The sequence below is a fragment of the Oncorhynchus masou genome, chromosome 9 (genome assembly GCF_036934945.1).
Source record: "Oncorhynchus masou masou isolate Uvic2021 chromosome 9, UVic_Omas_1.1, whole genome shotgun sequence".
In the NCBI taxonomy this organism is placed as follows: Eukaryota; Metazoa; Chordata; class Actinopteri; order Salmoniformes; family Salmonidae; genus Oncorhynchus; species Oncorhynchus masou.
The window spans coordinates 52,582,858-52,595,425 of NC_088220.1; the positions used below are offsets into that span (position 1 = coordinate 52,582,858).

Sequence of the window (12,568 nt, forward strand, 5' to 3'; positions counted from 1 at the left end):
TGCACAATATCACAGATTTTTTTTGGTTTGAAATGACTTGGTAACAACATTGGTTCAACCACTTTTTGCCCAGTAGGTTGTAATGCTTTTTGTATGAATACAAATCTTAAATTAGAGCTCCAATTAAGAAAATTAGACATTTGTGATTAATCTGATTAATCGACAAATCCTGCAATTAACTTGATTAAATGTTTTTTATTGTTTGACAGCCCTATTTAATATACATACATACATACATACATACATACATACATACATACATACATACATACATACATACATACAGATATACATACATACATAAAGATATATATATATATATATAAGGTTTTAGCAACACTTTAGCAATAAATGCACACATTTGAGGACCACAATCTGATTTGATTATTTTGCATGATCCCTTCACATAAAAGGGGAAAAAGGAATGGGGTGGGGCAAGTCAATTGAAATCATTAATAATTGGCTCATTAAAAAAATAAGATCTGGAGTTGGTTTTTGTACAATGTGTATTCCTCTAAACCCTTCCAGCTTCGTTCAGAAATTTACATTTTAGGATTTGTGTACGGCTGTTAATGGGAATGGAAAACGATCACTAGGCTAATTGACTTCAATACACAGGAAGAGAAGGTGTGAAACCAGCCTTTGAAGTTGCTAGGCTTTTTCCTGTATAAAAATAATAGTTAGGCTATAGTAAACTACTTACTTTTACTTTTCGTTCATCCTAACAGCAAATGGAGGGCTAAATAACAAATATGACTCTCGCAGTGAACATGGTAGAATACATTAGGCCTATGCAGATTGACTCTGCTTGGTGCGTCCAACAAGGTCTGCCTGCCCTGCGCTCTAACCTCCACGGGGTTCCTCTTTGCAGTCGATTGCCCTGGGATGAGATCTGACAGTCTGACACAGGGAGTGTCAGACAATAGCGACAGCGGAAACAGCGGGTTTTATACACCATTGCTGCTTTCATCTGTTTCTTGTCAATTCGTGGCAACGTCACCATCTGCAATTCAGGATTAGAGAGGTGGGCACTAGGCTCCACTATAGGCCTATAACACCTGAACGTGCCCAGATTAATTTGGAGTGGACCGTGGGCGGTTTGTGATTGAGATGGGAGTTCCCGCTATAAGAGGGCACCGCTACCCAGCAGTGAGCGCATCATTTACGTATCAACAGACCGAGCTGTAGAATTATGTCTCTCTTCATCAATCATGAATTCACTGCACACAGACTGACTGACCAGAAAGAGATGGATTTTACAGCACATTTTGGAGACCAAGGTCAGTGTAAAGGTAGGCTATGTAAATAGTTTTCAAATGTTCAGGCTGTAGGGCTATGCGTAAAAGCTTACCATCAACGTAAAGAAAACGTGTTACAATAGTGACAGTTATATTTGTTTATTGACTTTTATAGTGTACTTTAGGATTATTTTATTATGAATAGCATTTATTAATTAAATTGTCAATATTCTGTCTAGATTTTGCCTAAATTAAATAGAGCACAAAGAAACAAACAAAAACAAAGTCATAATATATAGAAAGATATCCATTGACATAAACAGGAATGCAGATGAAAACAAAAACATACGGTACATTTCTTTTAATAATTGTCTTGAATAATTTTACAACGCTGTAACGGTATTTTGGACTACTTAAATAATAATCTATGAACCATATGTTTGGCCAAATTTTAATTTTCAATTCTCACATTTTTTGTTTTTGTTGTTGTTAAGACGTGAGGAATGACAATGGACTTTCATCACCTGAACCTCAGAGAAGCGGGTGTACAGAGGGCCAAAGGAAGCGCAAAAGAACCATCTTCAGCCACGCACAATTGTCTGAGTTGGAACAAGCTTTCGCGCTAACGCCGTACCCAGACATCACTCTCCGTGAACGCTTGGCCGCACATACGCATCTACCTGAAAGCAAGATACAGGTTTGTGCAGTGATTATAACTAAAAGTTAGTTATTGAAACTTTCTGTATATATATATATGTATTTAGGCTAGAACAACATATTTACCTGACTCTACTCATTGTTCATAGGTGTGGTTCCAAAACAGACGGGCAAGAAGTATCAAGAGTGGAAGACTCACCAAATCAACTAAGCCTACTTCTGGAAGAGGAGGTGCAACATGCCAACCTCTCCCAGTGGTTCCCTCCCCTGGTCCCTCCTTCACTCCAACCACAATGGGGGAGATGTTCCGACCAGACCAGATTCAGTGTGACGATGGTCAGCAGTTCTACTCCGACTGGATCCGTCTCTACAGCAACCCTGTCTCTCATCAGCCTACACCCGTCTCCCCAAACCTGGCAGAATCCCTACTGTGGGAGGAAGACCACCGATCTCACCTGGGATCTCTTGCGACTACCACTGCACCCATTGGAAAGCCAGCACACTCCACACGGCCATACCGGGATGGGTTCAACCAGCCCTACGTGGGCACCTCAGGGTATAGGAACTTTAATCTACAGACTCTAGCTGTCTCACAGGAAAGATATAGTCATCAAACCTCAGTGGACCAGGTTGTTACCTCCCATCCACAGCAGATGTATTGGGATGTGACTCAAGGACAGGGTCATCATCCTCAGGTGGGCCCCCAGACCTCCATCGGATACATCTCAGACCTGATCTATAATGCTGCTATTGTCACCAACTTCCTGGAGTTCTGATGTCCTGTCCCTGCTTACCTATAGCCTGGTTGTCCCAGCTCTGGTGGTGCTGTCTTGCCATGAGGTGGCAAGACAACACAAACAGATGTGGGACCACTAGGCTATACCGCTTGCCCAATACAGTACCTTTTGAAAGTATTCACACCCCTTGACTTTTTTCCACATTTTGAGTTTCAGCCTGAATTAAAAATGGATTCAATATTATTTTTCTCATCCATCTACACACGATACCCCACAATGACAAAGTGAAAACATGTTTTTAGACATTTAAGCAATTTTATTGAAAATGAAATACAGAAATATAACATTTACATAAGTATTCACACCCCTGAGTCAAAATACTGTAAACTCACCTTTGGCAAGGATTACAGCTGTCTTTCTGGGTAAGTCTCTGAGTTTTGCACACCTGGATGGTACAATATTTGCACATTATTCTTTAAATTGGTTGTTGATCAATGCTAGACAGCCATTTTCAAGTCTTGCCATAGATTTTCAAGACAATTTAAGTCAAAACTGTAACTACGCCACTCAGGAACATTCAATGTCATCTTGATAAGCAACTTCAGTGTACATTTGGCCTTCTCCTGTGAATTTGTCTCCCGGGTCTGTTGGAAAGCAGACTGAACCAGGTTTCCCTTCAGGATTTTGCCTGTGCTTAACACTATTTTGTTTTTAAAAAATTCCAAAATAAAACTCCCTAGTCCTTGCTGATGACAAGCATACCCATAACATGATGAAGCCATCACCATGCTTCAAAATATGTGATGTGTTGTGTTGGATTTGACCCAAACATAACGCTTTGTAAGTACATTTCTTTGCCACATTATTTGCAGTTTTACTTTAGTTCCTTATTGCAAACAAATTCTCATGTTTTGAAATATTTTTATTATGTACTGGCTTCCTTCTCTTCACTGTCATTTAGGTTAGTATTGAAGAGTACCTACAATGTTGTTGAGCCATCATCAGTTTTCTCCTATCACAGCCATTAAACTCTGTAACTGTTTTAAAGTCACCATTGGCTTCATGGTGAAATCCCTGAGCAGTTTCTTTCCTCTCCAGTAACTCAGTTAGGAAAGACACCTGTATCTTTGTTGTGACTGGGTCTATTGATACACCATCCAAAGTGTAATTAATATTTTCACCATGCTCAAAGTGGCCGTTTTTTTTTAATACCCATCTACCAATAGGTGCCCTTCTTTTCGAGGCATTGGAAAACCTCCCTGGTCTTTGTGGTTGAATCTGTGTTTGAAATTCACTAGTCAACTGAGAGATGAGGTAGTCATTCAAAAATCATGTTAAACACTACTATTGCACACAGAGTGAGTCCATGCAACTTATTATGTGACTGTTAAGCACATTTTTACTCCTGAACTGGAGGCTTGCCATACATAACAAAGGGGTTAAATGACTCACCATTTCAGCTTTTCATTTTTAATGAATTTGTACAAATTTCTAAAAACAAAAATCCACTTTGACATTATGGGGTATTGTGTGTAGGCTGTAACGCAAACAACATGTGGAAAATATTAAGGGGTGTGAATGCTTTCTGAAGGCACTGTATGTGTGTTGTCTGTCTCTCCACATTGGCAGAATCTGTGACCAATTGACCAATTTTGTTTGTTTTTATTTTGTTGTTAAATGTGTGAATCTTATGTCTTTCATTAGCTTGTGAATAATCGTAATAATCGTTTAATTCATCCAAAGAGGAATATATTGATGTATTTCACCATAGTAATGATTTAATATGACCTTTTTTAAAACAGTTAAATAATATAATATATGGTTACAGAGATAGGGTTACCTATAGGATAGCCCTCTCGTAGTTTTATTTTGTAGGGTCTTTGATGGACAAGCAACTTTCTGTGGAGGACAAGAGGACCCATATGCATTACATACTGTAATGTTACATAGTTGTTTACGGAGGTATTTGTATTCTACGTGACATAGAATCAGGTCTCATAGATCCATTTGGTCTGTTATTCATTCCAGGCGGATTTGATTCGACATTTAATGTTTCCGGGAGTATTATCTTTCAAAATATCCTGATTAAAATGATTTCTTGTGTCAAGATACCATGACAGAAATAATTATTTTCCAAATAAAAACTTTTTTTCTCCAATAATATGGGTTGGACAGAGAAAAAATGAATAATAAGAAATAAATTAAAACTGAAGCTCAGCGTCTATCAGCTTACCAGCTCTTTAATTCTAGCTGGGTTTAAGGTCTCCAGTGAAGTATTACATGTGAGTAATACAGTCAAGATAGGACAAGAGCATGTTGACAGTTCACCCCGGCCTGCTGGACAGTGATCTCTCAATATCATAATCATCTTTAATACCAAATAATCTTTCAATAAACCCTTAATCTGGGTGTCAAATCTCAGATCTTTGAGATACTTTTTTGTATTCCAGATGTAGTTACATCCTTTAATCTTTCAACCAATAGGAAAGGAAATTGTCCAGAGATACAGTATAGGTGGGGGAAAAGTCCTAACACAAGCCAAAGTCAGATATCATAGGAAAATGGTTTTGAATCATGAAAAGAGATAAGTGTTGTCATGGAACAGATTTAAGTACTACACAGCTCCCAGGGTAACTATAATTGGTGTGTTTGTTTGTGGCCTGTAAAATCCATCTTGCTCTCTAATTCACCTCAAAACAGGTAAGTGCCGATCGGCAGTTGAAGACAATACTGTGCCACATCTGGAAGCAGGATGCTAGAGCAGGGTTTCCCAAACTCGGTCCTGAGGCCTCCCCCGGGGGCACGTTTTGGTTTTTGCCCTAGTACTACACAGCTGATTCAAATAACCAACTCATCAAGCTTTGATTATTTAAATCAGCTTTATAGTGCTAGGGCAAAAAACCCAAAATTCACCCAGGGGGGGCCCCGTGCTAGAGAGCTGGCTGGAATAATAACTTCACTAGTCATAAACAACCGTATTCTCCAAAGACACTGCCTGTGAGTTTTTCTAGCCCAATTATAGGCTACTACTGGCATGAATAGAAGTGATAAGCCTTTCATAGTGTGAATGTGTTAACTGTACTCAGTCTGATGTGAGACAATTGTTACTCAAAGTTTACCACTTGCCTCAATTTACTGTAAATGGCCAGGTACAATGGACAAAAACAACTATTTTATTTCTAATAGAACATGGAATATCCTTAATATTACCAGGGCTAATACGGTCAATGTAAGGGTAAAGTGGGACTTATCAAGAACTGTTATGAAGCAGCTCAAAACTTCAATCCTAACCATAGAGGGGGGTTTGTGTACACACACACACACACGTTTTTCAGTCAAAATAAAGAAAAACCTTTGAATGAGTAGGTGTGTCCAAACTTTGGACTGGTACTGAATGTATTTTTTTTTTTTACATTGAACCAAACTGATCTTAGAGGTAATTCCATGGCCGCTAACTTTATTGAGTAGACAAACAAACAATACTGACTTCACAGAAACACACCGAAGGAGTGTAAAGTACAGTATGAATAAACTATTGTATGAAAAAATCCCCGATACATCCTAGTAGGAAATGATCTTACATTTTCTTTTAAATTTGGTTATTTTAACAGGCACTATGAAAGCAAAATGGATGGAAATAAATAGCTAAATATCCCAACTTGTTTAGTGGACATTAATCAATAAACGAGTTGGGAAACGCGGAGTCAACGTCATCATGATAGAGAAGCGATGGTAAAACACAAGCAACTTTTACATCTGGGTCACATTCAAGATCTTCACACTGATCCGTTTTCAATTCATGAATAACGTGGGACAATTCTTATCACTAGTTTTGGGGTTAAGTTAAAGCTGTACATCGACTTCCACTCAGGTAGCCTAGCGGTTATGAGGTTGGGCCAGCATCCGAAAGGTTGCTGTTTTCAATTCCCCGAGCTGACGAGGTGAAACATTCGTTGATGTGCCCTTGAGCAAGGCACTTAACCCTATCTGCTCCTGTAAGTCACTCTGGATAAGAGTGTCTGCTAAATGACTAAAATGTCATGTAAATTTAACCCCTTTGATTTCCGTTTTTGAAGTCCACTGGTCGGTCAGGTAAGGGCATAGTTCTCCAGCAATGAGTTTTGTTGATAAGAACACTGACTGGTGCTATGGTTCTCCTAGCTCTCCCTCCATGGTCCGTACCAGAACATACAGCTCTGCCAGGCCGACAATGGACGCAGCAATCACTGCAGATATCACCCTCTGAAACACACATTCAACATGTCAACAAAGATACTGATTCTTAAATGGGGGGTTTGAAATGTACGTTTCTTCATGATTACATTTTCAAGCAAGATTTTTGGTCATTTACAACACAATGCAGTACTAGCTTAATCATCGCTTATCACACAATCGAAGTTTAAGTGACACTATTAATCTCGTCAGGCAATAGGGGTGAACGCTTGCCCAGCTTGTACGAGTGAGGGATCTTCGTATGAATTCTTACCGCCGTTGTCTCTGTGAAGAGGTATTGACTGCCGAGATAGGAGCAGGCGAACGTCGCCACCACTGTCACTAGGAAGTTTAAGACCGTCACAACAGCAGCTTTGGCTGAGCGTACTAGAGACAGACCACACACACACACACACACACACACACACACACACACACACACACACACACGTCAACATTAGAGGAGGGAGGGTTGAGGAAAAGGTAGATGGAGACTATAGTGACAATCTTAAGAGACTGATTGCATGCAAACGTTTGAAACCCATAGCAACCTTCTTTCCCAAAGTCCGCCAATGTCTCACGCCGATTCATTTGCTGGGGGGGGGAGAGGTACTCGCATGAATCAACAACAACCAAAACACTAAGCGCTATCATATATTTAAGCTGGTGGCCATATGTCAATCCAATACGTACAGTAGGCTACATGCAGAGTGTGGACTGTACAATTCACCTGAGTGTTTACATTCCGTGTCATCCTGTTGTATTCTTCATTGGCCAACTTGGCTCTGATTCGCTCCAGACGAGCCACGAGCACAGGGTTCTGTCACAAAGAGGGCGTAACGCTTTAGTGTAGTCCTCGTTGATGGGTGTCAAATTAAGGGGTCGAGATCTCACTTACTCTGGGGGGCGTTTCAACCTCAGGCAGGTGCAATGAGCTGTCCTCCAACAACTCATTAAGGTAGAAGGGTTGACCTGAGGGGAAGGTAAAGTACACATAGGCTAGTACTTCATTCGTGAAATGTAAGACCTGTGCCACTATGCTTCTAGAACTATGTTCGTGCATACCATTGTCGAGCAGACATTTATGAAATTTCCTTGCAGTTCTGAAAGACAGAGTTGATGGCTGTTCCCGTTGAAGAATATCTTCCAATTCTTTCTGTAGTTCTGTTGGAACTGAAGCTTCATCCTTCTCCAGCAAGTCTCTTACTCTCTCTCGAAATGTGTTTCCAATCACAAATGACGACGCCATTCTCTTTAGCTAACGTTAACTTTCAGACTTATGTAGTTAGTTACAATGAAATGAGCTAACAAGTGGCTGGATTAGCTAGCTGTTGTTCGCCCGTAGCTGGCCGGGCAGAGTTAGCCAGCTGATCTAGCTAGCTACAAGAAGAGAATGCTCTGGCTTCATGTATAGCTTACAACGTTAGCTAGCAAACCTACGACCAGGAGCAAACGTTGGCAGTTTATAAAGATGATCCATTCCCAATTCTTCCCAAATGGATACATTTAGTATTAATCTAATCATCGTATCAAGTACCCATTTTAAGTTGTTCTGATAACGATGAGAGTTTAGCTAATTTTACAAATCTAGAAATAAATACAACCGACAGAGAAAGCTGTATTTGAAGCGTCTATGTTCACCTTGTGACAGGATCTGACGTACGTAGCTACTTCCACTAAAACATAAAAAATACTGTGTTACTAAACCTTAATACATCCAAAATATTCACTATCAACAGAAGTGTACGGCCTTTTATTCATTTTCGTAATGAAACTTGTATCTCTAGATATTCTGAATAATGTAAATCCACATGGCTTATCAATTTTTAACAGAGAAATCAGAATGTCCCAACTGGCTGATGATTTTTTTAAAGACAAAAGACCAGGTCGTCCATGCCCTTAATGCTATAACTGCATTTTCTATTGCATCTGGATTAAAACGTTTCTAAATGTGAAATCATATGTTTATATGATTCTGATGATAAAGAAATAGCCAAATATTCCAGTACATGACTGTGTTAAATATTTAGGAATACATTTGTCAAAAAAACACTTGGTCAAACAACTTGTGAATTTTTCTCCTAAAATTAAGAAAACCAAAAATGTATTTAATACTTGGCTACAAAGAGATCTTTCTATACTTGGGAAAGTACTTCTGTCCAAGGCAGAGGGACTGTCTCGCTTTGTGTACCCCTCATTATCTTTATTTGTAAATCCCTCTACCTGTAAAGAGATCAACAAGACCTTTCTTGACTTCATCTGGAAAAATAAGTCAGTCCTCTCAAATAAAAGAGCTGAAGGAGGTCTGGAAGTGGTGGATTTTGTTGACAAGATCAATTGGTTGAAAAGATGTTTGATCAATACAAAATCAATTTGGTATTTCATTCCAAACAATGTTTTTAATAAGTTGGGAGGTCTTCAATTTTTACTGAAATGTAGTTATATTCCTGAACGATTACCCGCTAAATTGGCTAGGTTCCACCAACAAGCTTTAATGTCCTTGAAAATATGTTTCCTGCACATTTTTTCCCCACATAATTTTTTTGGGGTGTAATAATTCAGACATAACTGTAAGGAATAAGTCATTGTTCTACCCCAGCAGGCATGAGAGGAATATTGACTTTGTTCTTGATGTTTTTGACAACGGGTAATATTCTTGCATATAAACATTTTAGAACATTGAATGAGATTCCAATACCTTTCAGAGAGTTTATTTCTGTGATCAAAGCCATTCCCAGTCGTCTAACTACACTAATGAAAACTCATCTTAGCTTTGGTGATGATCATAGTTTGGAAGGTGTGGACTTATTTGAGAAATCTTGTTGTAATAAATACAAAAGACAAATTTTCCATTCACGGAACCATCTGACATTGTCTGGAAAAAAGCTTGCTTGATGCCTTACAAATATTGTATACCAAGCAAATTTAAGGAAGTGCACTTTAAGATTCTACATAAGATATATCCATGTAATTCTATGTTGTCCAAATTTGTGGCTACTGATGATATCTGCGTTTTCTGCGAAAAAGAAGGCGAAAATCTGACTCATTTGTTCTATGAATGTCAATCTGTGATATATTTTGGGGAAAACCTTGCAGAACACTACCCATGTTTTTGACATGAAGGATATAATATATGTTAATATTGCAATGATAACAAGACCATTGAAATGATTGTGATTTTTAAATTTTTTTTGTTGCCAAATACTTTATACACAAACATAAATTCCAGAATTCTATACCAAAATTACAAATATTTTTGATTGAATTTAATCTTCTTGTTAAGACAATATCCTTAATAATAATAATAATAATAATAACATCTTCATGAATCATTTTTTTCTGAGTGAATAAAATTGCACTAGAATTGTCGTTATTTTTTACACTTATTTCTTATATATATTTTTGGGGTTATTTATATATTTCACTTTTTATATGTATTTATTATTTTCTTGTTTACACCTGTGTTTTGTTTTGTTAGACATGTTTGATGTAGGAATGTCAGTTGTAGATCATTTCTAATTATAAACAATATATATATATATATATATATATATATATATATATATATATATATATATATATATATATTATATAACAAAAAATAATAATTATATATATATATATATATATATGTGTGTGTGTGTGTTTTTTGCTGATGTTTACTGAAACCGGTCATATTCAACAGGTGTTGCACGTTTGTAAATTCAAATCAAATCAAATCAAATTTATTTGTCACATACACATGGTTAGCAGATGTTAATGCGAGTGTAGCGAAATGCTTGTGCTTCTAGTTCCGACAATGCAGTAATAACCAACAAGTAATCTAACTAACAATTCCTAAACTACTGTCTTATACACAGTGTAAGGGGATAAAGAATATGTACATAAGGATATATGAATGAGTGATGGTACAGAGCAGCATAGGCAAGATACAGTAGATGGTATCGAGTACAGTATATACATATGAGATGAGTATGTAAACAAAGTGGCATAGTTAAAGTGGCTAGTGATACATGTATTACATAAGGATGCAGTCAATGATATAGAGTACAGTATATACGTATGCATATGAGATGAATAATGTAGGGTAAGTAACATTATATAAGGTAGCATTGTTTAAAGTGGCTAGTGATATATTTACATAATTTCCCATCATTTCCCATTATTAAAGTGGCTGGAGTTGAGTCAGCGTCAGTGTGTTGGCAGCAGCCACTCAATGTTAGTGGTGGCTGTTTAACAGTCTGATGGCCTTGAGATAGAAGCTGTTTTTCAGTCTCTCGGTCCCAGCTTTGATGCACCTGTACTGACCTCGCCTTCTGGATGATTAGCGGGGTGAACAGGCAGTGGCTCGTGTGGTTGATGTCCTTGATGATCTTTATGGCCTTCCTGTAACATCGGGTGGTGTAGGTGTCCTGGAGGGCAGATAGTTTGCCCCCGGTGATGCGTTGTGTAGACCTCACTACCCTCTGGAGAGCCTTACGGTTGAGGGCGGAGCAGTTGCCGTACCAGGTGGTGATACAGCCCGCCAGGATGCTCTCGATTGTGCATCTGTAGAAGTTTGTGAGTGCTTTTGGTGACAAGCCGAATTTCTTCAGCCTCCTGAGATTGAAGAGGCGCTGCTGCGCCTTCTTCACGATGCTGTCTGTGTGAGTGGACCAATTCAGTTTGTCTGTGATGTGTATGCCAAGGAACTTAAAACTTGCTACTCTCTCCACTACTGTTCCATCGATGTGGATAGGGGGGTGTTCCCTCTGCTGTTTCCTGAAGTCCACAATCATCTCCTTAGTTTTGTTGACGTTGAGTGTGAGGTTATTTTCCTGACACCACACTCCGAGGGCCCTCACCTCCTCCCTGTAGGCCGTCTCGTCGTTGTTGGTAATCAAGCCTACCACTGTTGTGTCGTCCGCAAACTTGATGATTGAGTTGGAGGCGTGCGTGGCCACGCAGTTGTGGGTGAACAGGGAGTACAGGAGAGGGCTCAGAACGCACCCTTGTGGGGCCCCAGTGTTGAGCATCAGCGGGGAGGAGATGTTGTTACCTACCCTCACCACCTGGGGGCGGCCCGTCAGGAAGTCCAGTACCCAGTTGCACAGGGCGGGGTCGAGACCCAGGGTCTCGAGCTTGATGACGAGCTTGGAGGGTACTATGGTGTTGAATGCCGAGCTGTAGTCGATGAACAGCATTCTCTCATAGGTATTCCTCTTGTCCAGATGGGTTAGGGCAGTGTGCAGTGTGGTTGAGATTGCATCGTCTGTGGACCTATTTGGGCGGTAATTGGAGTGGGTCTAGGGTGTCAGGTAGGGTGGAGGTGATATGGTCCTTGACTAGTCTCTCAAAGCACTTCATGATGACGGAAGTGAGTTCTACGGGGCGGTAGTCGTTTAGCTCAGTTAACTTAGCTTTCTTGGGAACAGGAACAATGGTGGCCCTCTTGAAGCATGTGGGAACAGCAGACTGGTATAGGGATTGATTGAATATGTCCGTAAACACACCAGCCAGCTGGTCTGCGCATGCTCTGAGGGCGCGGCTGGGGATGCCGTCTGGGCCTGCAGCCTTGCGAGGGTTAACACGTTTAAATGTTTTACTCACCTCGGCTGCAGTGAAGGAGAGACCGCATGTTTCCGTTGCAGGCCGTGTCAGTGGCACTGTACTGTCCTCAAAGCGGGCAAAAAAGTTATTTAGTCTGCCTGGGAGCAAGACATCCTGGTCCGTGACTGGGCTGGA

The 12,568-nt window shown here is 39.6% G+C and overlaps 2 protein-coding genes across 2 annotated transcripts; one reads left to right on the plus strand and one right to left on the minus strand.

The window, feature by feature from the left end:
- Positions 1-1,192: 1,192 nt before the first annotated feature.
- Positions 1,193-2,671, plus strand: LOC135545248 (homeobox protein SEBOX-like). Its single transcript, XM_064972877.1, has 3 exons — positions 1,193-1,292; positions 1,733-1,935; positions 2,045-2,671. The coding sequence occupies exons 1-3, from the start codon at positions 1,193-1,195 to the stop codon at positions 2,669-2,671; spliced, it is 930 nt and encodes a 309-aa protein (XP_064828949.1).
- Positions 2,672-4,086: 1,415 nt separating this feature from the next.
- LOC135546179 (transmembrane protein 199-like) lies at positions 4,087-8,494 on the minus strand. Its single transcript, XM_064974388.1, has 6 exons — positions 7,910-8,494; positions 7,743-7,816; positions 7,575-7,664; positions 7,396-7,438; positions 7,119-7,231; positions 4,087-6,874 (listed from the first exon to the last, which is right to left on the minus strand). Exons 1-6 carry the CDS (start codon positions 8,091-8,093, stop codon positions 6,779-6,781), a joined length of 600 nt encoding a protein of 199 aa, XP_064830460.1. The 5' UTR covers positions 8,094-8,494; the 3' UTR covers positions 4,087-6,778.
- Between the last annotated feature and the right edge of the window lie 4,074 nt (positions 8,495-12,568).

Excerpts from the sequence above, each read along its gene's own strand:
- LOC135545248 (XM_064972877.1), top strand. The coding sequence starts at position 1,193 with ATGTCTCTCTTCATCAATCATGAATTCACTGCACACAGACTGACTGAC. Across the intron at positions 1,293-1,732 it reads AGACCAAGGTCAGTGTAAAG|ACGTGAGGAATGACAATGGA; the intron begins GTAGGCTATGTA and ends GTTGTTGTTAAG. Across the intron at positions 1,936-2,044 it reads TACCTGAAAGCAAGATACAG|GTGTGGTTCCAAAACAGACG; the intron begins GTTTGTGCAGTG and ends CATTGTTCATAG.
- LOC135546179 (XM_064974388.1), bottom strand. The coding sequence starts at position 8,093 with ATGGCGTCGTCATTTGTGATTGGAAACACATTTCGAGAGAGAGTAAGA. Across the intron at positions 7,232-7,395 it reads GGCGGACTTTGGGAAAGAAG|TACGCTCAGCCAAAGCTGCT; the intron begins GTTGCTATGGGT and ends GTCTGTCTCTAG. Across the intron at positions 6,875-7,118 it reads TCTTCACAGAGACAACGGCG|AGGGTGATATCTGCAGTGAT; the intron begins GTAAGAATTCAT and ends TGTGTGTTTCAG.